Genomic DNA, 23,597 nt, shown 5'->3' with positions numbered 1-23,597 from the left:
TGCTTCCAGCAAAGCGTAGGGAGGCGACAATGAAGCTAATTTCCAAGATTCAGGCTCAACTGTGTGAGGGGGAGGCGCGAGGAATAGGATGAGATGCGGATGTTCACAAGCTCTTGTAGCAGGAGGTTGAAGTTGTGCTCGTTTCTTTTTTTGACAGCTATGGTTGGAACTTCCTGTTGGTTGGTTTGCTCTGTAACGTTTTGGTGAGGTGGCGAAGGTGTGCTGGTCTGTTAGGCTACATTGTAAGCTGGTTTCGCCAGCAGACTCGTTGGCTTTCCAATAAAGCTGGGCCGGAAGGCTTATTTTCAAAAAATATCGAGCCCTATGATGCATGTATGTCTGGTGATAGCTTGTAAGCTCGTGAACGCTAGCAGGTATCATTAATATGTAATAGTGGTCTTACAACATAGTTCATGACCAGCAGGATCAGCAATCATCAAATGGCACACATGGTCCAGATCTTAGTTTTGCCATTATTTTACAACATAGTTCAAGATGAGCACTTGCCGGCTACAGCTACACCTACTAGGCTACTGGCCGATGAGCTCAAGTAGACGCTGGCCATGCGTCATCCTGGTCCATACTAGCACGGTGGCGTTAGCAACGCTAACGACACTGAGGAGAGCCGCAATCCCCGACGACACCACGTACCTGCGGCAGAATCTCCCGTGTGAGCCGGTGCAGCTGAAGCGAGGATCTGTGATCACGCCCCAGGCGGCGGACGCCGAGCCCCACTGGGCAACCGCGAGCACCTGCGTATTCGTGATACAGTAGTGTACGTTAGCTTGGCGTAATTTAACAAGCACTCCATCCGTTTTAATTCTTGTCTCAAATTTATCAAAATATGAATATATCTATTTCTAAATAATGTGTCTAGATATATCTAAGATTTCGGCAGGAATTATGGAACGGAGAAAGTAAACGACTTACCCACTCAACGACGACAAAAGGGTAGCCGAAGTAATCGCCCGGCCCCGCATCGTTCCAGTGCCGTAGGCTGGCGACGTGCATCATCAGCTTGAAAGGCCCCCAGAGAATCTCGAGAGACACCGTTGTTTTGACGGCCCTGGGAATTGTTGAAAGTATTTTATTTCTCATATGTTATTTGGAGTAGAAGAGAATAATAAATAAGCAGAACAGATTTTTGTGTGCGTGTACATGGGACAACTTGTTAGTTTCTGTGCGTGTACATGGGACAACTTGTTAGTTTCGGCGCACGATTTTTGAGAAAAGTAAAAAGAATCTGTCCTCAAATGCAACTAAGAGTAAGTTTGGCTCTTCTTCTTCCTTTCTCTGCACCTCTCTGTCTCTGCTCTTCTTTCCTCATCCATGGCGACCCTCCCGCGCCCTTGTATGATTGCATCCCACGACAACACAAACAAGGACGACCACGACGAAGATGGAACCGGTGATACTTGCAGCCGCGTGGAGGCAGGGCTCGACGGCGGACCAGGGCATGGCGCCTAGGCAGGAGATGGCCGGAGAATGCAGCACCGAGGTCGGGCGTGGGGAGGAGAACTAGATGCAAAGGAGGTAGCCCTCTTCGGCGGGAGCACAGGGGCCACCGTCGGGTTGAGGGCGGCGTTGATGTGGGAGCTCGGGAGATCTCGGGGTGGCGGCCATGGAGGTGCTCGGGAGATTGGGGAAGAACATCCGAAGAAGACGAGAGGAGAAGGGGAAAAGAACGAGACTGGAGTCTGCATGAGCTGGGCCAGGCCCAATCTCTGATGCAGGCCACAAAACAGCAACGAAGTTGTACAGTTGATGCGAGCCAGTTTTTCTTTTTTCTTTTTTCTTTTTTGAGAGGCTGATGCGAGCCAGGTCAGCTGCAAGGAACCCTTCCCTCAACAAAAAAAAGCTGCAAGGAACCAATCACAGGCTAAAGGGGTTGGGAACTTGGAATCGGCCCACACATGTTCTACCGGCGAGCTCCACGATGGGTCGCGTGCTGAATACCTGACGGCGCTAGCTTGCGGCAGGCAACAGCTTGCCAGGGGTGATTTGGGAAAGAAAAAAATTTAGATATTTGCCCTATGCAAATTGGCCACTTTAGAGGAATGCCATTATTACATTATCCAAGTGAGTTTTGAAAAACGGCCACTGTAACTTTCTCATACTTCTAAGATGTTATCCAACTGAGTTTTGAAAAACGGTCACCTGACGTCTCATGCTCTGCCGCTGCTCTTCCTACGCGCCACTCCTCTGCATCACCAACCCTCAAGAACTGCATGCCATGCCGCCACCAGGTTGCTAAGTAGATCCGCAAGTCACTCAACAATGTTCAATTAATTGCGTGAGGTTTAAGGGGTTGAGAACTCCATCATGGCAGTTTGGGAGTCTCCATGCCTTCTAGCTAGGGAGCATAATTGAGAAGAAGGCCGGGCGGGATCCATGTCCTCGAGACGGAGTGTTCACGGAAGCTTCTCCATGGCTGCGTACTTCCGCGCGCTACGCTCGGCGTGGAGCTAGCACGGCGGTGGTTCTGGCAGGTCCAGCAATTAAGGGGGTTGCAGTGCGTGGGCAAGGGACGCTGTGGAGTGCAGTTGCGGGGCAGAGAGCACAACCGGGGTAGCAATTAGAACAAACCAAGCTGGGATTTTTTAAACTTGACTCTTTTTGTAATGGGATTTATCGAAAGTAACAGTGACATATATGATATAGTACATATAATTTGTGCTTTAAAAAGAAGGAAGACACGTACACGAAGACTGCCAAAGTGCCGGTGGGTTCCTCCTCGGAACGCGGCGCGATCGCGAGGACCGCGACCGCCAGCGCCATGCAGAGCGTCCTTCCGAATAGGAGCCAGTAGTCGCGGCGCTCCATAGGGATAAAACCGCTGTTATACACAACAAGAAAAAAAAAAGCAGACGATTAGAACCAAAATAAAATGCTCTTAACCTGTACGTTCATGTGGTCCGTTTTGTCAACGTTGAAACTCATGCATGCATTGCTTATCTTACACTGCCGTACGTGAGGTGCATGTGGTTCGTTTGTAAACGTTGATCTGGTGGCAGAGGGAAAAGTCTTGATTTCGTGTTTTGTTAGTTAGAATCTTTCATTCGCTACATTACTGGTTGGTAATTTCTAAACCTGGCCGGGCTTGTAACGATGACACGATGTGGTTTCATTCTTAGTAAATGGAACGACGGGGGCAGTGTGGCGCCTCTCGATCTCACAAGGATAGCAGGTTCGGCACGATGAGGAGGCCGTGTGTGTACAGAGAGGCGGAGATACTTACCCGACTCGCTCTTGGAGTGGACGTGCGGCGGCTGGGCGACGCTCAGCTCCGTCGTTGGAAGGCGATCCGCTCTGCCCTCCGGCCTCCGGCGGCTGCTGACTCTGTGGGTTGTTTGGTTCGACGGTGTTGGTCCGTCTGATCAACAGCTATAGCTTGCCGCTCTCCTCTCATGGAACACCTTGTGCTTATAATCCGGCCATGCATGGGCACACGCAGCACACCGCGCGCACGCACCTTTTCCTTCTTCTGGCCACAGCATCGCAAAAGCCGACGCGAAAACACAGTTTCCGTTTCGGATTGATAGCATGATGCACTAGCCAGTAGCCAGTAGTACTACAGCATGCATGGTGTACTTGTGCATGACTTGTGATGAAAGCGACGTAAAGCTAGCTATAGCTTAATTAATTAGGCATATAAAAATGGCTGTGATGCAGAGACCGGGTATCGTTTTCCTTTTTCGAAAAAAAAACTTAATTAATTAGGGCATATAAATGGCATGATCTAGCAGTGTACGTGCCACAGCTCCTGCTGCTGCTGAAACCTCAACACAAAAACACACAACAACTTTTTTTCTTTGGCCCACATATATACACGCTAGCTTTCCCATGCACCAAACTCTTTGGCGGACCGTGAGATTCCAATCTTGCCCAAGTCAGCTCACCGCGCCCCCCCTAGGCCCTAGCTAGCTTCTCCAAATTTGGAAAAAGTGTGTGTTACCATTTTGCTCTCCTTGCTTCAAACTCTCTGCTTTATTAATCTTAATCGGGTTTCTTCCATGCTGATGTCTTAGTTCAATTACAAGGCGGAATTAATTAATACTTGTGTAACTATTTTATGACTTCAATTAAAAATATCCAAGGATCTAAATATTTTCGATGGTTGGATATATGGTGCTTCCTTTAAGAACCATGTGTTGGGCTTTGAGTATAGTTGCAGGATGAATTAGCGTATGTCCCCCTAGGTTTGACCGTAGCCACGTCAATAAGACAATAATCCACGATTGTAAACATTCTCAAAGACACCGATGATCGATCGGGAATAGTAAACTTAAGATGCTGATGTCTGTAGAAAATGTAAATTCAATTTCGGCCGGCTCTGCAAATTAACTCCAAGTTTGAAAGCAGATTTTACTCTAGTTTTTATTCATCGGAATCTGCGAGTCCTAGCTACGTCTGTCATATACTAACTTTTTTCGAAAGAGAAACAGTGGAGTGACAGGGGAGTGATCACTCGTGTGACGACATCCCGGGGAAAAAGTCAGGGAAAGGAAATTCATTTACCTTTGTCTTGTTTTAGCATGGCCGGACTTTCTACGTGCAGGCAAGTGGCCGTCTCTCCTTCTTTTTCCCCCACGCGGCTTGCCTGCTCCAGTCCTATTACTCCGTCCGAACGGTTCAGTTTTTTTTTTTACCCCGACACCCCGTCTCTTTTACAGTCCGTGCGTTACGTGTGTGCTATACGTACTACTTCGGAGAAGGGCTTATAACCTTCCTCTCTTCCTTATAGCATGTTTTGGAAATGGTCAATGTGGGTCAATATGGTTTAAGTGCTAGTATATGTTGATCTTCGAATTGTCGGAATAATATTGTATAGGGTTAGGGTTTAGCGCAAAAAAAAATTGCTCAGCTAATGTCAAACTCAATGCAAAACTCAGCTTTAGGCTAGGGTTATCAACAATGTCCAATATAGATGTATCAAGTAAGGTTTAGCCTTTTCGGCCTAGTGGTTGTGTGGCCGGTCAGCCAGGTGCTTGTGGCTGTGGCGAACGTGCGACGGTGACCCTATTCACGAGGCCCTATCATTATTGTACCAGATGGGCAAAAGCGCTTCGCTGCACGCGCGTCTAATCCTGGTCGATGGCAATGCACCAAAATAGCTTGTGATCAGAGATTTTAGTCGTGCTCGTTAAAGCACGTCTTGTTTAAGTAGTTTTTGCCCTTCCCACGTATTAAGCCGGTAGAAGGATCAAGTGTGGGACTTACTGGGGTGTATGGATCAGGACCAGGTCCAGGTAGCTGTCCCTCCAACACACCATGGTCGCGATGCCAAATCTCTCTGTTTCTCTGTCTGCACTACTCTCTGAATTGTGTGAGTTGTCGACTACTCGTAGTGCCCCGGTGGGCTGACATTGAAGCCCAGGGAACAAGCCGAGCTGATTAACTTTCTATCGGGCCTGGCACACCTCGGGTCTGGCCTGCCGGCCCCTGGGCTTTTTTTCTGGGCCGGTCTTCAACTACATCCTCCAATTCTCTGCGAAACTTTCACTTTCTAAATGAGCACTAGTTAATTCTCAAAAAAAAAAATGAGCACTAGTTGAGCTGCATATATATATGCTGTAATCGAAGACGACGAAGGCTTACATCTGTTACCAACACAACGAGTTGTACCGCCTCAGTGTCACATGGCCAAATTAGCGGGGTACAGACCTGACATTTATGTGCGAGCAACCATCACATACATTCATTCTTTAGGAGGATATTGCATCGTGCTGATGGCACTTTGTACACTAGCCGAGAATAGCTTATCTATCTTTTTGCCTTTCCTGAGCACTTGCGCCCTCGGGTCAGCAAATGGTCGTCTACTAGACTGACCATCGGCGCCTATAATAATCAACAAGGTTGGATTTATCTATTTTTTAATTAGTAGCAAAAAGATGACTTATATATACGGTACATTCTATAAATGTATATGGACATTTTGGGCTGACCAAGCTCATAATAAAATAGCAATGTGGAGTAATATATAGGTGCACGGTACATTCTATAAATGTAATATGTTAATTAGAGGGGTGTATATAGGAGTATTAGTTTGTGCTAGCTTATACATATAACACATGCCCTTCATGAAAAAAAATGGTTCCGCGCGCACGGCCAGAATATTTAGAAAAAGTCTCACATGCATGCCAATCAACTGATGCTAATTGGCTGGGTATTATACTATTATGTGCACGTTCTAATTAAGTTTGGTGCAAAACTAACTTCACATCTTTGCCAGCTGTGCGGTGAAATAAAGTCATAGAAATTTCAACTCAAGATGCTTTTTTTAGCTCATCACTCTTGTTATTTTTATGCAGATTATAAATAAAATTATTTTCTCTCGAATTGCAGATGCGCAGATCATTCTAATAACCACATGTGAAATATTATTTGGATTTTTTTTGAGCTTCTTAAGCCCATCTTTTGATATATTTTTAAAAAATAAAGAGAACACATATGCTCTCGAAAGCCACTCGATTGTCTGCTTCGGTATAAACTAACTAAACGTGCCGTGTGGAAGAAACGAAACAAAGTAGATTTTGTAATCACATCAGTTTTGCTTTTGCCACACTGTGTAGCCCTTCTCCAAAGGAAGAAACTCAGAAAGAAACAAAAGGAGTACTGGACACCATTTTTTTTAGGACGCAAACGGTCGATCCCCGCGATTCGATTAGAAGAGAGAGTTGGCCCCGTTTATAAGTAAAACCGGGCCTGAAAACCGATACAATGCACGGCTTATTGCAGAAAAGCCGTGCGAAAAACCCTGACAAAGAGCATACACAAGACGAAACCGAAAGAGCAAGCCGCTAACGCAAAGACGAGACCTCTTCCGCTCCAACGACACCGAACAGGAAGCAGTTCCTTGCGCCAGAATAAGGTAGGCAGAACTGGACTTCTTCGACGACCGGAGCAAGAAGAGGTTGCCCCGACGAGAACGACTCGCACAACGGCAAGCCCGCGCAGCACAAGGTCCTCCCTGGCCAGGATCCCAGCCAGTCCCCCTAGCGAAACATGCTCCGCCGCCAAACGAGTGCTCCGAAGGCAACTCCTCCAAGGAGGATACGACGTCCGAGGACGCCGCCGTTACCCGACCTGGACACCGAATTAGAGCTTTCGCTCGGAGGCACCTCGTTTGCGAAGGGGGGGGATGTGGTGGAGCTGCACAACGACGCCTTCAGGAAGGAAACGACGTCCAAGAACACCGCCGTCGCCGGCACCGACAACGTCGATGCAGAGTTTTCACCCGCAGCCGCCGCACCCATCATGGACAGGAGCGGACAGCTCCGCAGCAAGCCCGACGGCCAAGGACCTGGCCAGAGGCCACCACACCACAACGAGCGCTGGCGAAGCCCGCCGAACGCCATGCGCCAAACCACCAAACGGGCACCAGCAAGGGCGCCGCAACCGTCCCATGCACCGGATTTGGCCCACAACGCCACCTACAGCGGCCGAGTGTCCCCACGCCCCCCCCCCCCCCCCGCCGCCGCCACGACGCAGCATCGCACCACGCGCGCCGCCACCACGCCAACAGATTTGCGCCCCCACGCCGCAGCGCACCGTCCTGCACCGGCGGCCTTCACGCGCCACCCCACGGAGTCGTGACGGCCACCACCGCCGGGAAACTCCACAGGAAGCCGCGCCATGCCGGATCCAGCATCAGCAACCACGGATCCGGCACCACCACCGACGGAGCAAGCTGCTCCGGCCAAAGATCCGGCGCAGACACCGCCGAAGCGCACAAATCGGGCACTGTCAGCCCGACGCCCTGCCGCGCCGCCGCAGGAGAGGACTCGCACCGGATCCGGCCTCCCCCTCCATGGATCCGGCGCCGCCGGTCACCCCCGAGCTCGGAGGGGCCGGGCTGTGAAGGAGGACACAGAGGAGACGAGGACGCCTCGAACGAGGCCCCGCCGCCGCCGTCCCCGCGCGGGCTTTGCCCGGCGGCGAGGGGGTGGAGATGGGAGGTGGCGGCCAAGAGTTGGTGCAACGGGGTCGCCTCCCGAGTCACCCGACCCGAGCAACGCGGGGCCTGTTTTTTCCTTGTTCTTTCTGTTTTACAGTTGTGCTGGATACCATTAGTTAGCAGAGCTAATTCGTTTTTAATCAGTACGAGCACAAGATAGCACTACCGAACATCCCGGCGAATATACTACCTACTCAGTCCAGACCTGCTTTTCACATTTCCCACCCAAAAAAAGGCAAGATAAAAAAAATAGCCAGTAGTGTTTCTTTGTTTATAGAGAGAAAAAACAGAGAAAAAGATACGAAGAGCAATTAGCAATCTGCTTTGTCGTCATGCTGCTCGGGTGAGGGTTGGTCATGTCCGGTTTTCCCGACCACTTTTTAGGTCACTGCTTGCTTGCTATATTACCTACATTGTGGCCTTCGAATAGAGTTTCCACCCATATATCATGCACCATCCACACTCACAAAGTTGGAAGCTAATGTGCTTCACACCTATGCTTTTAATTTGGTTTGGTCGTCGTCGTCTCCGGGCGGTCTCCCTATATATACACAAGTAAACATGCAGCACGATCCCCACCAAAGGAACACACAGCAAATCGACTACGAGTCCACAACTCACACAAATAAGAACAACAGGCAGGTTCAGTTCAGAGAGTACAGTGCAGACAGAGACAGAGAAACAGAGAGAGATTGGCATTGGGACTACCATGGTGGCTTGGAGGGACAGCTACCTGGACCTGGTGCTGATCCCGGTCGGCCTCCTCTTCCCGATCCTCTACCACGTGTGGCTCTACCGCGCCGTGCGCCGCTGCCCGCTCCGCTCGACGGCGGGGATCGGCGCGGCGGCGCGCCGGCTGTGGGTGCTGGGCATGATGCGGGACAACGAGAAGAAGGCGGTCCTGGTCGTCCAGTCCCTCCGCAACGTCATTATGGGCTCCACGCTGGTGGCCACGACGTCGGTGCTCTTCTGCACGGGCGTGGCCGCCGTGCTCAGCAGCACCTACGCCGTCAAGAAGCCGCTCAGCGACGCCGTCTTCGGCGCCCACGGGGAGTACATGGTGGCGCTCAAGTATGCCACGCTGCTCCTGGCGTTCTTGCTCTCTTTCCTATGCCACTCGCTCGCCATCTGCAGCCTCAACCAGGCCGCTTTCCTCGTCAACGCCCTCTCGTCACAGTTCTTCGTCTCCGGCGCCGGCGGAGGAGCTGGAGGATTGTCCGTGGTGGATAAGGAGTACGTGGTGGAAGTGTTGGAGAGGGGTTTCGTGCTTAGTTTGGTTGGGAACAGGCTCTTCTTTGGTGGGGTGCCGCTGCTGCTCTGGATCTTTGGGCCCGTGTTGGCGTGCCTGGCGTCCATGCTCATGATCCCTGTGCTCTATAACATCGACATCGTGTATGTAGAGAAGAGGAAAGGAAGCGGGGAAGTGGCGGAGATGGCGACGACTGATGCCGACGACGAAGACAGCGACGACAACGACGACAATATGATGCCACAACAAGTCTGATCGATCGATCGTCTCTTCGGTTCTATCGAATATATTGGTTGGTTTGGTGACATGGAGAGACAGCACGGAGGAGCAAGGTTGCAAGAGAGATCGGTGCGTGCATGTAAGGCGTTCGTTGATTTAATTTGCAAGGACAACTGATTGCGACTCCGGCCTGGTGGTGTTTTCTTCGTGGTTGGATAATGGCATATCTTGACGGCTTGATCATTTAGTCCGGCCGGTCTGCACATTGGCTAATGCCTAATGCATGCATGTCGTCGGTAGCTTAGTGCACAACGACATGATGTATTTATATAGTTACATACTGATATATGAGTAAATTTCACAAAACCACGGTTCTTGAGGCTAGGGTTTTATCGGACCACCGTTATCACCGATAGTCTCAAAGAACCACAGTTTTTGGGGCAGACTGTCTCATAGAACCCAAATCATGTAGATTAGGTCGTTTAATGAATTTTCTGACAGGTGGGACGACCCGTTTCGTTGCCACGTCAGCTCCCGGACCCGACCCGAGATGGCGATACGGGTAGACAAATGACCATTAACGGGTCAGGACGGGTCCGAAAGCTGACGTGGCAACGAAACGGGTCTGACTTGACATATGACAAGTGGATCTCACCTGTCAAAACACGGCTAATCTACCCGATTTGGGTATTGTGAGACAGTTTGTCTCAAAAACTGTGAATCTGTGAAACTATTAGTGATAATTGTGCCCCGATGAAACTCTAACCCCAAGAAATGTGGTTTTGTGAAATTTACTCCTGATTATATATATAGACATATTCGGTGGCTTAGTGCCCAAGAAATGTGGTTTTGTGAAATTTACTCCTGATTATATATATAGACATGATAGGTGGCTTAGTGCCCAAGAAATGTGGTTTTGTGAAATTTACTCTTGATTATATATATAGACATGATCGGTGGCTTAGTACATACCGACATGATGTATTCAAGCTGCATCCATCTTTTTTCAAAAAACATGCAAGAGGGCTGTAAGTAGACGTAGAGTACATGGACGCGCCTTGGAATAAAGCCATAAAGATCAAGATTTTGCTCCTGACGTGGGGTCAAACATTGCAAAGGATGTTATTACTCCCTCCGTCCAACAAAAGATGTCCTAAGTTTTTTCAAAATTTGGATGTATCTAGACATGACTTAGTGTATAGATGCATTTAAATTTGGTCAAAGTTAAGACATCCTTCGTTAGACGGAAGGAATATTATTTTTCATCGGAACGTGCAACTCCTACGTGTTATACAACTTTTTTGAAAGAGAAAGCGAGAAACAATACTCTTTTTTAGAGTGAAAGGGATTCAGGGAAACATTTTAAATGTCAGGCCGCCAGGCAGGGGAGGTAGCCAAAGCGCGATTACATACCGCACACCAGAAAAAATGCATGTGCATGAGGAAATTGTCAAAATTTACGGTAATGCGCGCATGCATGCGTCGCGGCCGGGATCGTGCCGCTGGGTGCTGATCTTGTCACGATCAGTAATTCAGTAGGCGAAGGGAGCGGCGTGTGGGTGCATACGCTGCGTAGTCAATTGCTGGGTTTATATGGTGGATGTGGTAGGTATTTCGTCGTCGATTGGTTTTGGCATGCGTGTCGTTTGGGAGACAGGGGAGTCATCCGCGTCCCCATGATTCACAAGGCACGACTCAAAAGGACCCCTGGGGGAAGAAAAGGCAGGGAAAGGAAGTTGATTTGATTTGTTTTAGTTTGGGCTTGTGTGACCGTCTTTTTTGGTGAACAAAATCAGCGGATCCTAAAGATCAAGTCCACATTTTTTTGAATGACACGAACGCATGAATTTTAGTGCTACAGAAGAATTTAAATTGCACAATATTAGCGCGCGTGTTTTTTTTCCGGTCGAATAATATTCACAATCTTGTTTCCCCTTGTCCATGTGGGGAGTATCAAAACAGAGTTAGGACGTGTTCGGTAACCCTCCGGCTTCCTTCTTCTCGTAAATTCACCCCGGAGCGGCACCGAACACAAAAAATCCAAGAAACTAGATCCAGGAAGTTAGCCCAATTCTCTTCACAAAACGCGGAGCACCTCTTCTGGAGATTCCCGAAACTGAAAAACGCGGAGCAGTCCGAAATTACGGATGATATGCCACCGCCAAAGTCAAAAACGCTTCGCGTGCTTTTATTTCTCTCCCCGTCCTCCTCTTTCCCGATACCTTTCTATTCCCAGCGCCCAAGCCCCAACCTCCCCAACTCGTCACCGATGCTGGAGTGCGGGAGCCCTAGCCGCCGGATGGGCCGCCTCCGCCCCCGCCTCCGGTAGCCTCCCTGCCACCGTCCCTCCTCCTCCTCCTCCTCTTCCTCCCCCTCCCCGTTCTCCTCCGCACGAGAACCCCCACACCAAGGAGGCCAAATCCAGTTCCTGGCGAGCCGGCGGTCCGGCGGCGACCTCCTGCTCATCCCCGTTCTCCTCCGCCCCTGCCTCAACCCTCCCCGACAACGACCGGAGCCGCTCCGTTGCAAGCTGCGTCGACCCGGCCCTCTCCAGTCCTCCGTGAACCATTCCGCCACAAGCTCCGCCGCAAGCTGCAGTAGCAGCTCGCCCCTCGTCCGCCCCTGCACGTCGTCTTGCTTCAGTAGCAACTCAAGGCGAGGTCTGGAAAAACCGATTTTGCTCTGTGTATTTGCTATCTGTGAACCCTATTTGCAGTGTCTAGTTGCTGTTGTGTGTGGCTATCTCAAAATTGTTGTGTGTATTTGGTAACCTGAAATTGCAGTGTGTATTTGCTTAGAACAGTCCTACAATTGCTTTGTCAAATATGCATTTTAATTTTGGTGTGAGATGGGGAGAAATTTTGGTTGAAAATATGGTAGATAAAAGTGACACCGATTTTGTAGAGTTCTGTTCAGAATGGCCGCCGAATGGACTGATGATAACACTAGGATTATCACCGAGTTGTTTGTCGAACAAGTGCGGTTGGGAAATAGGCCAAACACTCACTTGACCCCCGCTGCATATGAGGAGGTTGCTCGTAAATTCAAAATGCTGACCGGTAAGGAGTACAAGCAGTCTCAACTGAAAAACAAATGGGACAAACTGAAAGGTGAGTATGGCATATTCAAGAGACTGAAAATACAGACTGGAGGGGGATGGAACTTAGAGAAAAACACTGTGACACAAGATGCTGAGTGGTGGAAGAAGGCCAAAAAGGTGAGAGAATATGCATTTGTTTTGCAAATTATAATTAATATACGGGCTGATTATTGACGGGTGTTATTTCTAATGTACACCAGGACAATCCTGGTTGCGGCAAGTTCAAGAAGCAGGGGCTTCGCAATGAAGAGAACCTCAAGATCATGTTTGAAGACATCACTAGTGATGGTACAGACCATTGGAATCCTACTTCGGGCGTACCACTGCCTTCCAGCGAAGCATTAGCACATGCTATGAATATTGATGACATCCAAGATCTTGATAATGAAGATACCGAAATGCAACCAAATCCATCTAGTAACTCAGTCAAGAGGCTTGGAAAGTTTGTTCATGAAGGAAGTAAGAAACCCAAGACTGCAATGGTGATGCAGGAGCAGATTACAAGGATCGGTGACGTTGCTGTGCAATCCCAATCCTCTTTTGAGTCTTTCATACGAGCTGATGGCGCTAGCTCTGTGAAGACTGTCATGGATGCAGTCATAGAATGTGGCGCTAATGAAGGTAGTGATGAGCACTACATTGCCACCGAGTTGTTCGCCAAAAGAGACCAAAGGGAGATTTTTATGCACATGAGTGTTGGGTCTCGTTTGGCTTGGCTCCGCACGAAGTATGACCACAAGTATCCGAAGTAGATGGTTCAATTTTATTTATGTGTAATGGTTGCTTATGTAGCATGCTATCGAGACTATTTGTGCACTTTGTTGAACCATTGTTTGGAATCTAGCTTGTAACGGCTACTTGGATAATATTTATCTCTATCTATGGATTGTAATGTCTACTTGAAGATTGTTCACAGCTGATGATGCTAACTATTTGGTTTATCTATGATGTCAACTATTTATAATTATATTTATCTCTATCTGGTTGCTAACTATTTGTGCACTTTTCTATGATGCCAACTATAACCAGATTGTATGTGCAGATATCATCTGACAGTGACAATGAAGCTGCTAATGCTTATGAAATGAAGAAACATGTTGTTTTTCATCATGCAAGGCAAATGTCTATCATGTCATCTAATGCAGCAAGCATAGCTGGGAAATATTGTGCAAGCTGGTTGCTGAAGGCTAAACCTAGGACATCTATTTTGAGTGGGTTTGGATGGCTGCAAGAGACTATTGACACACCAGGAGAGACCTATACAATGCTGAGAATGAGTGCAAGGGTATTCTTTGATCTTCATGACTTGTTGGTTGAACGGTATGGCCTCACACATTCCTCCTTTATTACCAGCTATGAGTCTCTTGCTATGTTTTTGTGGACCTTGGGTGGATGTGAATCAAATAGGAGGACACAAAACCGTTTCAAACATTCACCAGATACTATCCACCGCAAATTTCATGAGGTATTACACTGTGTGGTCAACATGTCAGCGCATTACATAAAGCCAAACGATCCAAATTTTCGCAATGTGCATCCTAGGATTAGAAATGACAGAAGGGCTTTACCCACATCTTAAAAATTGCATTGGTGCAATAGATGGGACTCATATTAGGGCAGTGATTCCAGTGGACCAGCAAGTGAGGTACATAGGAAGAACAGGAGCAGTTACTCAGAATGTGATGGCAATATGTGATTTCGATATGCATTTCACTTGTGCTTCAATTGGACAACCCGGTGCTATGCACGACACAAGTGTGCTATATCATGCAATCGACAAGGACAGGGCCACATTTCCCCATCCTCCAAAGGGTTAGCATTTCTACTTGTTGTTAATACAATGTAATTTTATCTTCTAGCTAAAATGAAATATTCTTTTTGGGTTTTTTTAAGCAAGTACTACCTTGTGGATGCTGGCTATCCAAACAGATTGGGCTATCTTGCACCATACAAAGGAGAAAGGTACCATGTTCCTGACTTCCATAGAGGTGCAGCGCCGAATACTCCTAAGGAGAAGTTCAATAGGATCCACTCGTCCAAGCGCAATTGCATTGAGAGAGCCTTTGGAGTATTGAAGAACAAATGGCAGATTCTTCTCAAGATGCCGAAGTACTCCGTTGATACCCAAAAGATGATTGTTGCTGTGACTATGACATTGCACAATTATGTTCGTGCCCATGACAGAGAAGATATCCATTTTGAGCGCTGCGATAGGGATCCAGATTATATGCCAGAAATTCCAGAACGATATGAGAGGTATGCTGTTCCTCCAGGTGCTTCCGATTCATCAACTCCGGAGGCAAACGGTGATAACATGGATGCGATTAGGGATCAACTTGCTAGTGCCATTGCTGTAGGTTGGTGATGCTTCGGGCATGCTATATGTGTGTGTGTGTTTGTCATTTCGAACTTGTCCGTGACTGTGATTGTGATGCTTTTGTCGTTTGGAACATTTGAGTTGTCATAATATATGTTGATTTCTATATATATCTTTAAATTCTGGTAAATACCTTCTATATGCACCTACAGAATTATTTTCTTTCAATTCCACTGAGAAACACCTGTGTATCTGAACCTGTTTCACTTTCTGAAAACAGCACCAAAGCACTGTTCGTTGCCTGAACTGTGTATCTGAAACTGTTGCCTGAACCTGTATATCTGAACCTGTTGCCTGAACTGTGCTGTTCGTTGCCGTGAATTAAATCTGCGTTCAATTATATAGCACGATGTGATGATTCTGCCTTCAGTGAACTGGAACCTGGTTATGATCCTTCCAGCGAGCTGCACCTCGCCAGTTATCTCCTCGTCCGGGGGCAGCAGCACCTCGCCGGATCGAGCGCTCAGTGCAGCCAGCAGGAATTGAGGAGCCAGCCCAGTAGGAATTGAGGAGCGAGCCAGCCCAGTATGGGCTTCCAACCCGGTAGGAATCGAGGAGCCAGCCGAACGTTCTCTGCTCCACCCCAGGCGCTGGAGCATCGATCGGAAGCCGGATCTGAGAAGTTTTACTGGAGCGGGAGACTTCAGAACACGCCCTTAGTACCAGTTTTTATTCTCAACTCACAGTCACAGTGCCCAATTTACAATTTCTGAACTGAGTTATGTCCAACTTATTTGTTATTTAATATATCTCGCTATTAAAAATAGGAACATAAGTAAAAACAATGATTAACCAAACATGATCACTAATATTTGGACGACTTGATTTTAGGATCCCTCATTTTGTTGTCCAGAAAAGTTAATTATAGGTTAATAAGGCTGCTGGAGAACTGAAATTAAGAAGATTAATTTAACCAAAAAAAGTTAGTGCTACCACTGAACATCAAATCAAAGGTAGAGTGTACAGATGATCGATCGAGTACTAGTTCCAAGCATGTTTAGGTTCGTTCCCGACATGCATACACACATGTTACATGAATTCGTTTCGATCTCGTCAACACGCATGAGACAACAAGTCGATCCCAACAATCTCGAAGTCGATCCGATCCAAACGTGCGCGCATGCAAAAGAGCATGATGGATGAACGGTTGATGCATGCATGGATGGATTGACGGATCGATCAGTGGATGCCGACATTGCCGAAGTCCTCGTCGCGGTCAGCGACGCCATCGCCGCTGACGGAGGAATAGAAGGAGTTGTCCTCGTTGCCAGGCCCTCGGCGGTCTTTCCCCTTGAGCTCCTCGATCCTCTCCACGGCGTTCTTGAGCTCCCACCTGCTCTCCACATTCCCCTCGCAGCACGCCATGCCGATCCTGATCAGCTTCACCACTTCCTCCCCTTCTTCCTCCTCATCATACTTCATGTCCCCGTCCACCACCGTCCTCAGCCACTCCTCCTCCGCCGTCGACGCCACAAGCCCAGCCAAATCAACAGCATTGGCACTACTCCCCGCCGACGACTTCTGCTTCTGCGGAGGCTGCTGGTCAGCGCCAGAGGAGTCCCCCGTTGTGGCTGCCGGCTTCGTGTCGTACGACGGCGGCTTCCCGGTGACGACCTCGAGGATGAGCAAGCCGAGGCACCAGACGTCGCTCTTCTTGGACGACTTCCCGAACTGCTTCCTCTCGGGGGACTTGAAGGCCACCATGAGCTGCGCGGCGTGGGACTGGTTCATCACGGGCACCAGCGCGTAGTCCGTCAGCAGCGGCTCGAACTCCTCGTTGAGGAGAATGTTTGACGACTTGAGGTGTCCATGGGGAACCGTCAGCATCGGCAGCTCGTCGTACATGTAACCCAGCGCCCTGGCCACGCCCTTGACGATCTTGAGCCGGGCATTCCAGTGCACCACGGCCTTCTTCACGCCCCGGCCTTCGCCGTGGAGGAGGTGCGCCAGGCTCCTCTTGGGCACGTAGTCGTGCATCAGGAGCTTCTCTTCTTTGCGGTAGTAGTAGGCCACTAAGGGGAGGAGGTTCCGGTGCGAGAGCCGGCCCAGCCGCCGCATGTGCTCCTCGAAGTCCTCCCGCCCCACGCGGTTCATCTCCTTGAACCGTTTTACCACGATCGAGACTTCCCCGCCGGAGAGCGTCGCCCGGTAGCACACGCCCAGGTTGCCGCTGCCGCCCAGGATCTCTGCTGTCGCCTTCAGGAGGTCTTGGAGCTCGAAGAACCTGCCCCTGTCCTCGCGCACGAATGTCAGCCGCCCTTGCTCTGCCCCAGCCTTCCGCGCCGCCCCGCCCGCGCGGCTGCTCCCGCCTGCGGCTGCGGCGGCCGCGGCGGTTTCTGGAGAAGGCGCGTCGGCGTGCGCGGAGGCGGTGTCCAGCTTGGCGGGCTCCGCGTTGATCTTCCTCATGGACGGCTTCTTCGACATGGCCGGGCCGAAGTTCTCCGTGTTGTACTCTCGCCGCCGCTGCAGCGCCAGGAGCGCGAAGCCCACGATGGCCAGCACGCCGACCAACGCCACCAAGACGCCCGCCGACAACGACCTCTCGGTGGGCTTCTCGGCGTCGTTTTGCGTGGGCTTCTCGTCGGGTTGGGGCACGGCCGGGGTTGGTGTTGCTGGCGTCGCGGGCGTCGAAGGCGTGCCGGCTTTCTCGGGCGCCGGTGGCGACGGAGACGTCGGCGGGGCAGAGCATTTCGTGCCAAGCGATCCGCCGCAGAGCTTCTTGTTCCCGGCGAACATGGCGGGGTTCATGGATTTGAGGCTGGGGGGAATCTCCCCCTCCAGGTCGTTATTCGCGACATCGACGACCTTGAGTTCCTTTTGTGGGAGGTCAGGGATTTTCCCCTGGAAGCCATTATCGTTGAGCCGCAGCTCGAGGAGCCTGGGCATGCCGGCGAGCGAGGCCGGGATGGGGCCGAAGAAGCTGTTATTGCCAAGGTACACCTTCTTGAGCGAGCCCATCCCGTCAAACGCGTCGGCGGGGATCTGGCCGGAGAAGCCGTTCCCGGAGAAGAAGACGGCGCGGAGGCCGTCGAGGTCCCTGATGTCAGGCATGGGCCCCGCGAAATGGTTGTCCATGAAGCTCAGCGTGCGGAGGCCGCGGAGCGTGGCGAGCGTGCCGAGGTCCAGCTTGCCGGAGAGACCCATGTTCTCGAGCTGCAGGCCCATGACGTCGCCCTTGTGGCACATGACGCCGGCCCAGTTGGACGCGTCGCCATCGCAGGGGCTGGTCCCGGCGGCCCAGCTCTGCAGCACGCCGCTGCCGCCGTCGTCGATGCCGGCCTTGAGCTTGAGGAGCGCGTCCGCGTCGCCCGGCGCGGCCAGCAGCAGGCGAGCGGCGCCGGCGGCGTGGAGGAGCGCGAGGAGGACGCAGGAGGTCGTCAGCAGGAGGAGGGGGGGCGGCGCTCCGGCCATGTCCTCCAGGGCGCGGTGGTGGCGGGAGCCGGCCCGCCGGCGCCAGCGCTTGACGACGGCGGGCGGATGTCTCCGCGGCCACGAAGCCTCGGTTGGTTCTCTTGGGCGCGCGCGCGACGGGGTCGGCGCCTGGTTGGCTGGTTACCGCGCGGTTTTCTCGAGAGGGGAAGGAAGGGGGGACGCGGGAAAGAGAGGAGGAGGAGGAGCGTGCGCGCGCGCGCGGCCGGCAGAGATCGAGGGAGAGAGGATTGAGGACCGCGCGCGCGCGTGGGTGAGGGCGAGAGAGAAGCAGAGAAATGGCGGGCTCTCGCTTCCTGGCTAAGAATAGAAGGCCCCTAGCTCCCCGCATGCGCCGGCGAGCTTGTCGTGTTGGTCCGTCGTCTCGGTGTCAAATTAAGCTGTCAGCAGTCAATGCCGCATTCGAAAATGGATGGCCTTGGATGGTTCCTGCCATGGCCGCCAAGTCAATCCTTCCGATATTAGCAAGCCAGCGACCCGTTCAGGAATTCATCAGAGAAGGGACAGAGTATGACAGAACTGAACCCAGAGTCCCAGAGACTGAGATTTTCTGAAACTTGTCTTGCTCCTCCAGCCGTCTCCTGAATTTTTCGTTACACTTGTTATCAACAGCCGAGGATGCTAAACTTAACACAATACATGGTTACTCCTACATACTGTATCAATCAATCACACAACTGAACCAATGCAAGGAACCAGTTATCTGAATTTTTTACATTTTCTATCAGACAGTTGAGAATGCTAGCTTAGCAGCACAGTACATGGTTTACTCAGCAAATATTCACGAGCGGCGCAGAGTGAATGGATTTGTACTGCTTAGGAGAGAACTACAGCTTTGCTGAGGATCCAGAGCACGAGCGTCATCTCGAAGGCGAAGATGGTGTGGAGCAGGCCCCTGTCGAGCGTGAAGCCGAACAGCGTGATCCCGCCGCTGTTGTGCCACAGGTACGTCACTGCGTACACACGCATGCTTACAACTGTCAGATCAAGAAATTTACAAACCAAGATTGCCTGATTCGGTTCCGTGGAATTACCCAGAGCCTGTCTGCTCTTGTACGCGCAGCAGGCGCCTGATGCCGCCGCGTCGTCGCTCGCCGACGTGCTGACCCCCGGCTCCGGCGCCGGCTTGCCGTGGTGCACCATGCCCATGTGCCACTGGCTGGCGATGGACACGATCCTTTGCGCCCGGTGCGTGATCCTCGCCGCGCCGAACAGGCACATGAAGAAGCCACTCAGCTGCACCGAAGACCCAACCTGCAGTCCAATGCAACGAAGTTCCCTCAGTTAAGAACTTAACATCAGCACTATAGAAACTCGATCCTGAGGATGGATGCAATGCAACTCGTGCATAACATACGAGGAGGTCGCCGGAGTTGGCGAAGCTCTTTCTGTCCTTGGAGGAGAGCGCGACGAGGAGGGCGCCGAGCTGGCTGACGGTGATGGTGACGAGGCAGCAGAGGATGAACACCCGGTACCGGTGGCTCGTGGCGAGCAGCTGCGTCCGGATCCGGCGGTGCTCCGCGAAGATCTCGTCCGCCCCGGCGCGCGGCGCCTGCTCGACGTCGAACATGTGGTAGATCCCCTCGAAGCGCAGGATCTGGAGCTCGCAGGTGAGCCGGAACAGCACGCACACCAGCAGGAACACCCCCGTCCTGTACACCCACGACGCCACCGTCAACACCAGCGCCACCGCTCGCCACGGCACTTGATGGAGGAAGGAAGAGGAGGAGAGTGGCGTTGTGGCCCGAGGCGGTGGCAGGGGGGGCTCGAGGCGGACGGTGGAGAAGAAGAAGACTGCCTTGTGGCCCGCCTCGACGCAGAGCGCTGGGAGGAGGATGAGCGCCAGGATGCGGAAGGCGCGGTCGAGCTCGCGCTCGTAGCCGCGGCGCACGGAGGCGGCGTCGTCGCGGAGCCCGCCGTCGAGGAACAGAAGCCCCCGGAGCCCGCCGCCGCTTGCGCCATTGCCGGCGCCGCGGCGGAAGAAGGAGGCGAGCGTGAGGAAGGAGACGGCGGCGAGCGCCGAGGACGTGAGCGTGGCGAGGCGGTTGAAGGTGACGGCGGACGCGGACGCCGGGGAGAGCGCGGGGTCGGCGCGGAGAGAGGCGGAGACGGCGGCGGGGACGGCGAGGGAGAGGGAGAGGAAGGCGGCGTAGGAGGCGGCGCGCGCGGGGGGTGACGAGTGGTCGAGGAAGCAGCAGCGGAGGAAGACGCGGAAGCTGCGCAGCTCGTCGTGGATCACCGACTTGCTCCGCGCGTACAGCGGGTCCAGCAGCAGCGCCTGCTGCGACGACGACGGCCACGACCGCGGCGTCCGAGGCTCCTCCAGCGAGCTCTGCTCCTCCGACTCCTCCTCCGAGTTCTCCATGGATGCAGTGCACGACCTCGTCCTCCATCCATGTGTGATGTGTGCACATATATATACTAGAAGCCAAGCAGCGAGATGCAGCCCTCGGCCGGAAAGACGGAGGGGAAAGGGGAGGCGCCGGGAGGGGTGCCCGTGACGGTTCACAAGGGCGGCGGGAAGATGTGACGGAGACGAAGGTGTAGGTGGACAAGGCCGGCTCGTGGGTTGCATGAATATGGAAAGGAGATGACCGCTGACCGGCCGGTCCCAAATTGTTGCCTCGATTGATGTACACCGCTACACGCACGGCCACGAAATTAAGGTTATGATTGCCGGTCAACTAGTTGGAAGCGGGAGAACAAATGGAGCAGCGGCAGAGTGGCACTGGAGACTGGTCAACTCGTTGCAAGCGGAAGAACAATTGGAGCGGTGCAGAGAGGCACTGGACTGGTCAACTAGCATGCATCAGTGGTTACCAACGGCACGCCTGTGGTATGAATCAATGCCGTGAGACTTGAGAACCACGCACAAAAGTTTATTTTTCTATATATATGTCGCTCGTTTGTTCGATATGAATAAAAACACAAGACAAAAGAAAATGTATGGACTAATTCGCATGTACTCCGTAGTAATCAGAAAACTAGACGATACTCCACGTGTTGCTGCGGAAACTCTTGTTTTGAACTTTTATTTTACTCCATAACTCTCCTATAAGGATTAGAAAAATGATAATATTATATATCATAAATTTTGATTGCTAAGAGGAAAACTGAATACTTTATGCACTTTGAATCAGGGAACATCTCTAAATTTCTGCTGCTTACAACCAGGAAAAGATATACTCCGTATATATTGTTTTGCTCTTCGTTACACATCGCGAAAAGGGGTTTACCTAGATTTTGGTGATATTACGGAATAAAACGTGTGAACTATTGTTCTATATGGACTAAAACAAATTCAACTTATATTTTCAAATCAGCATGTTCCATGAAACCTGAAACATGATGCAAAAAAACTAAAGAACAATAAAAATGGATCAGAGCCTACAAAGTAATTAATGAAATTATCAATCAAATGACATTTGAAATAGTCTGATTGTACAATCTGATGGAACTGACTATATATAATAACTGATAAGCTTCTAGAAAAATGGGAAAACTTAACATTTGGTAAGAAAAAGTTAGTAATATCATGGTAGTGGGAACACAAACTCACAGAATTAGTAGTACTTACGTTATAATAACCTGAATAGAGAAGATAAATAAGTCTAAGTGATCATTACATGTTCTGAATATTCAAATATGAATACACTGAAGGTGTTGAACAGAAGTGGTTTAGCGTCAACCAATGAACCGAAGGTGGACAACCTGTGAACCTGAAACGTTTATACAAAGCAGCTAATGGAGAAAAACGTGTTATTTGTATCCATCGCTTTGAAATTCTTGGGGAAAAACTACACAATTTAGAAATTCATGCAATTGAACTTCTTTCAAGGAGAACAGGGAGCGGATAAAATGTCTGGTTTTACTCCGAAATCAAACATTTGCTAGGAGATTGAAGAAAAATAAGAAAGCTTACATATGTTGTTGGCAATAGCTTGCAAGCATAATACCCAGCTTCTCCTGATCTGTCCAGTTCATTGATGTGCAAACACGCTGTAAATTTGAGCCTTATAGATTATTAAGTCTACAGAATACAAACGACATGGTATCAGGAGAGATGGCGCATACAAATGTTATTGAACCGACAACAAATCACGCATCGTCCAGCTAACTTGTTAATAGTAGGAAACATATGCAATTAAAAATCGGTTAGACCTTGCACCGGGAAAACAAATCTCTTTAATGCAGAGAACAGCAATATCAGATGCATTAGGGATTTCAGAGAATGGAAAATACCATTATATGAGCAGACACTTGATATGGTATTCAGTGATATCAGATGGAAATGAATTCTTCAGATTTGCTGGTGCAAACAGACAGATTGCATTGATGTTTGTAGTTGGACTCTGAAAGACAAATGCGAGATCATCGAATACTGCAGAAGTGCATCAGATTTTTTATGCACAACCAAGGCATTGATTAGTGAATAATATGTAGTGGGATCCAGTGAGCAAAGCTGCTTTAAACATCAAGAATATTAATCCTTCGATATCTCCTTAACTGCTAGATAGGTAGACTCATTCTACCGAGCATCTCACAGATGGACCTATAGCATGGATATCAAACTATAGCAGTCGCTGCAAGTGGAAATCATGCAAAAGTATGTATCAATAATACTTGAAGTTCTGTACCAAGGAAAAAGTATGCACAAACCAACACAGAAAGGTAATTTCAAGTGACCAGTTTTGGTTGATACACCTTACATCAGTCTCTGCATGCCTCCTTTGTTTCATCTCTATTTGTTAGACTGTGAGTGAACAGGGAAAGGAGAGAGGGAGTAGCGTCAACGGCATGCTCCGCAAGTTCCATGGATCCTTAGACATAGCTAAGGTCGCCTCCTCTAGTCGGCGGCCAGAAGATGCCACGATCTTAGGTGCTAATTGGTGAAAGCAGATGGACAATAGGAGAATAATAGATCGACGTGGTGGTATGGAACGGGAGGAAGATGGTGTAACGGTGAGAAAATGAAGCCGATGCATAGGTGAAGATCGTGGTGGGAGAGGAAGAGGATACGCCAATCGTTTGGTTATGTGAAAGAGTTCGGGACTGCGCCATTATGGAGATTAATTAATGGAGAAGACGAAGCAAACAACGGCACAGTCGCAGGGGAAACGGCAGCACGGGAGCAGGCAGGCGAAATGGGAGCACAGGCGGCCAAATCGATCGAGATTTTTTCTCGTGCACAGGCCACATCGGTGGAGCCTGGGCTGTTTTCCCTTTTCTGGTGGGCTGCAAAGGCCCAGGCGATGCCCATATCGGA

At 50.4% G+C, this 23,597-nt stretch overlaps 5 protein-coding genes across 6 annotated transcripts; 2 read left to right on the top strand and 3 right to left on the bottom strand.

Moving 5' to 3' along the window:
- Positions 1–428: 428 nt before the first annotated feature.
- Positions 429–3,368, bottom strand: LOC104583734. The gene is made up of 4 exons (XM_010237008.2): positions 3,239–3,368; positions 2,702–2,836; positions 931–1,066; positions 429–752 (listed from the first exon to the last, which is right to left on the bottom strand). The coding sequence occupies exons 2-4, from the start codon at positions 2,821–2,823 to the stop codon at positions 531–533; spliced, it is 480 nt and encodes a 159-aa protein (XP_010235310.1). The 5' UTR covers positions 2,824–2,836; positions 3,239–3,368; the 3' UTR covers positions 429–530.
- A 5,161-nt stretch (positions 3,369–8,529) lies between these two features.
- On the top strand, positions 8,530–9,791 carry LOC100829514. Its single transcript, XM_003574727.4, has one exon. The coding sequence runs from the start codon at positions 8,667–8,669 to the stop codon at positions 9,459–9,461; it is 795 nt and encodes a 264-aa protein (XP_003574775.1). The 5' UTR covers positions 8,530–8,666; the 3' UTR covers positions 9,462–9,791.
- A 1,838-nt stretch (positions 9,792–11,629) lies between these two features.
- Positions 11,630–13,466, top strand: LOC100843676 (L10-interacting MYB domain-containing protein). 2 transcript variants are annotated; one of them, XM_014901758.2, is made up of 3 exons: positions 11,630–12,085; positions 12,342–12,642; positions 12,726–13,466. In XM_014901758.2, exons 2-3 carry the CDS (start codon positions 12,343–12,345, stop codon positions 13,275–13,277), a joined length of 852 nt encoding a protein of 283 aa, XP_014757244.1. In that variant the 5' UTR covers positions 11,630–12,085; position 12,342; the 3' UTR covers positions 13,278–13,466. The 2 variants fall into 2 exon arrangements, with proteins under 2 accessions (XP_014757244.1, XP_014757243.1); XM_014901757.2 differs by having other exon boundaries at positions 11,631–12,085; positions 12,330–12,642.
- Positions 13,467–15,788: 2,322 nt separating this feature from the next.
- On the bottom strand, positions 15,789–18,707 carry LOC100829214 (pollen receptor-like kinase 4). Its single transcript, XM_003574726.4, has one exon. The coding sequence runs from the start codon at positions 18,311–18,313 to the stop codon at positions 16,082–16,084; it is 2,232 nt and encodes a 743-aa protein (XP_003574774.1). The 5' UTR covers positions 18,314–18,707; the 3' UTR covers positions 15,789–16,081.
- A 170-nt stretch (positions 18,708–18,877) lies between these two features.
- On the bottom strand, positions 18,878–20,739 carry LOC100843069. Its single transcript, XM_003572338.4, has 3 exons — positions 19,689–20,739; positions 19,366–19,585; positions 18,878–19,284 (listed from the first exon to the last, which is right to left on the bottom strand). Exons 1-3 carry the CDS (start codon positions 20,694–20,696, stop codon positions 19,148–19,150), a joined length of 1,365 nt encoding a protein of 454 aa, XP_003572386.1. The 5' UTR covers positions 20,697–20,739; the 3' UTR covers positions 18,878–19,147.
- Positions 20,740–23,597: the final 2,858 nt, after the last annotated feature.

This window comes from Brachypodium distachyon, chromosome 3, assembly GCF_000005505.3.
Source record: "Brachypodium distachyon strain Bd21 chromosome 3, Brachypodium_distachyon_v3.0, whole genome shotgun sequence".
Classification (NCBI taxonomy): Eukaryota; Viridiplantae; Streptophyta; class Magnoliopsida; order Poales; family Poaceae; genus Brachypodium; species Brachypodium distachyon.
Note: the sequence above shows the minus strand (reverse complement) of the source record. Positions and strands in the feature narration are given on the sequence as shown.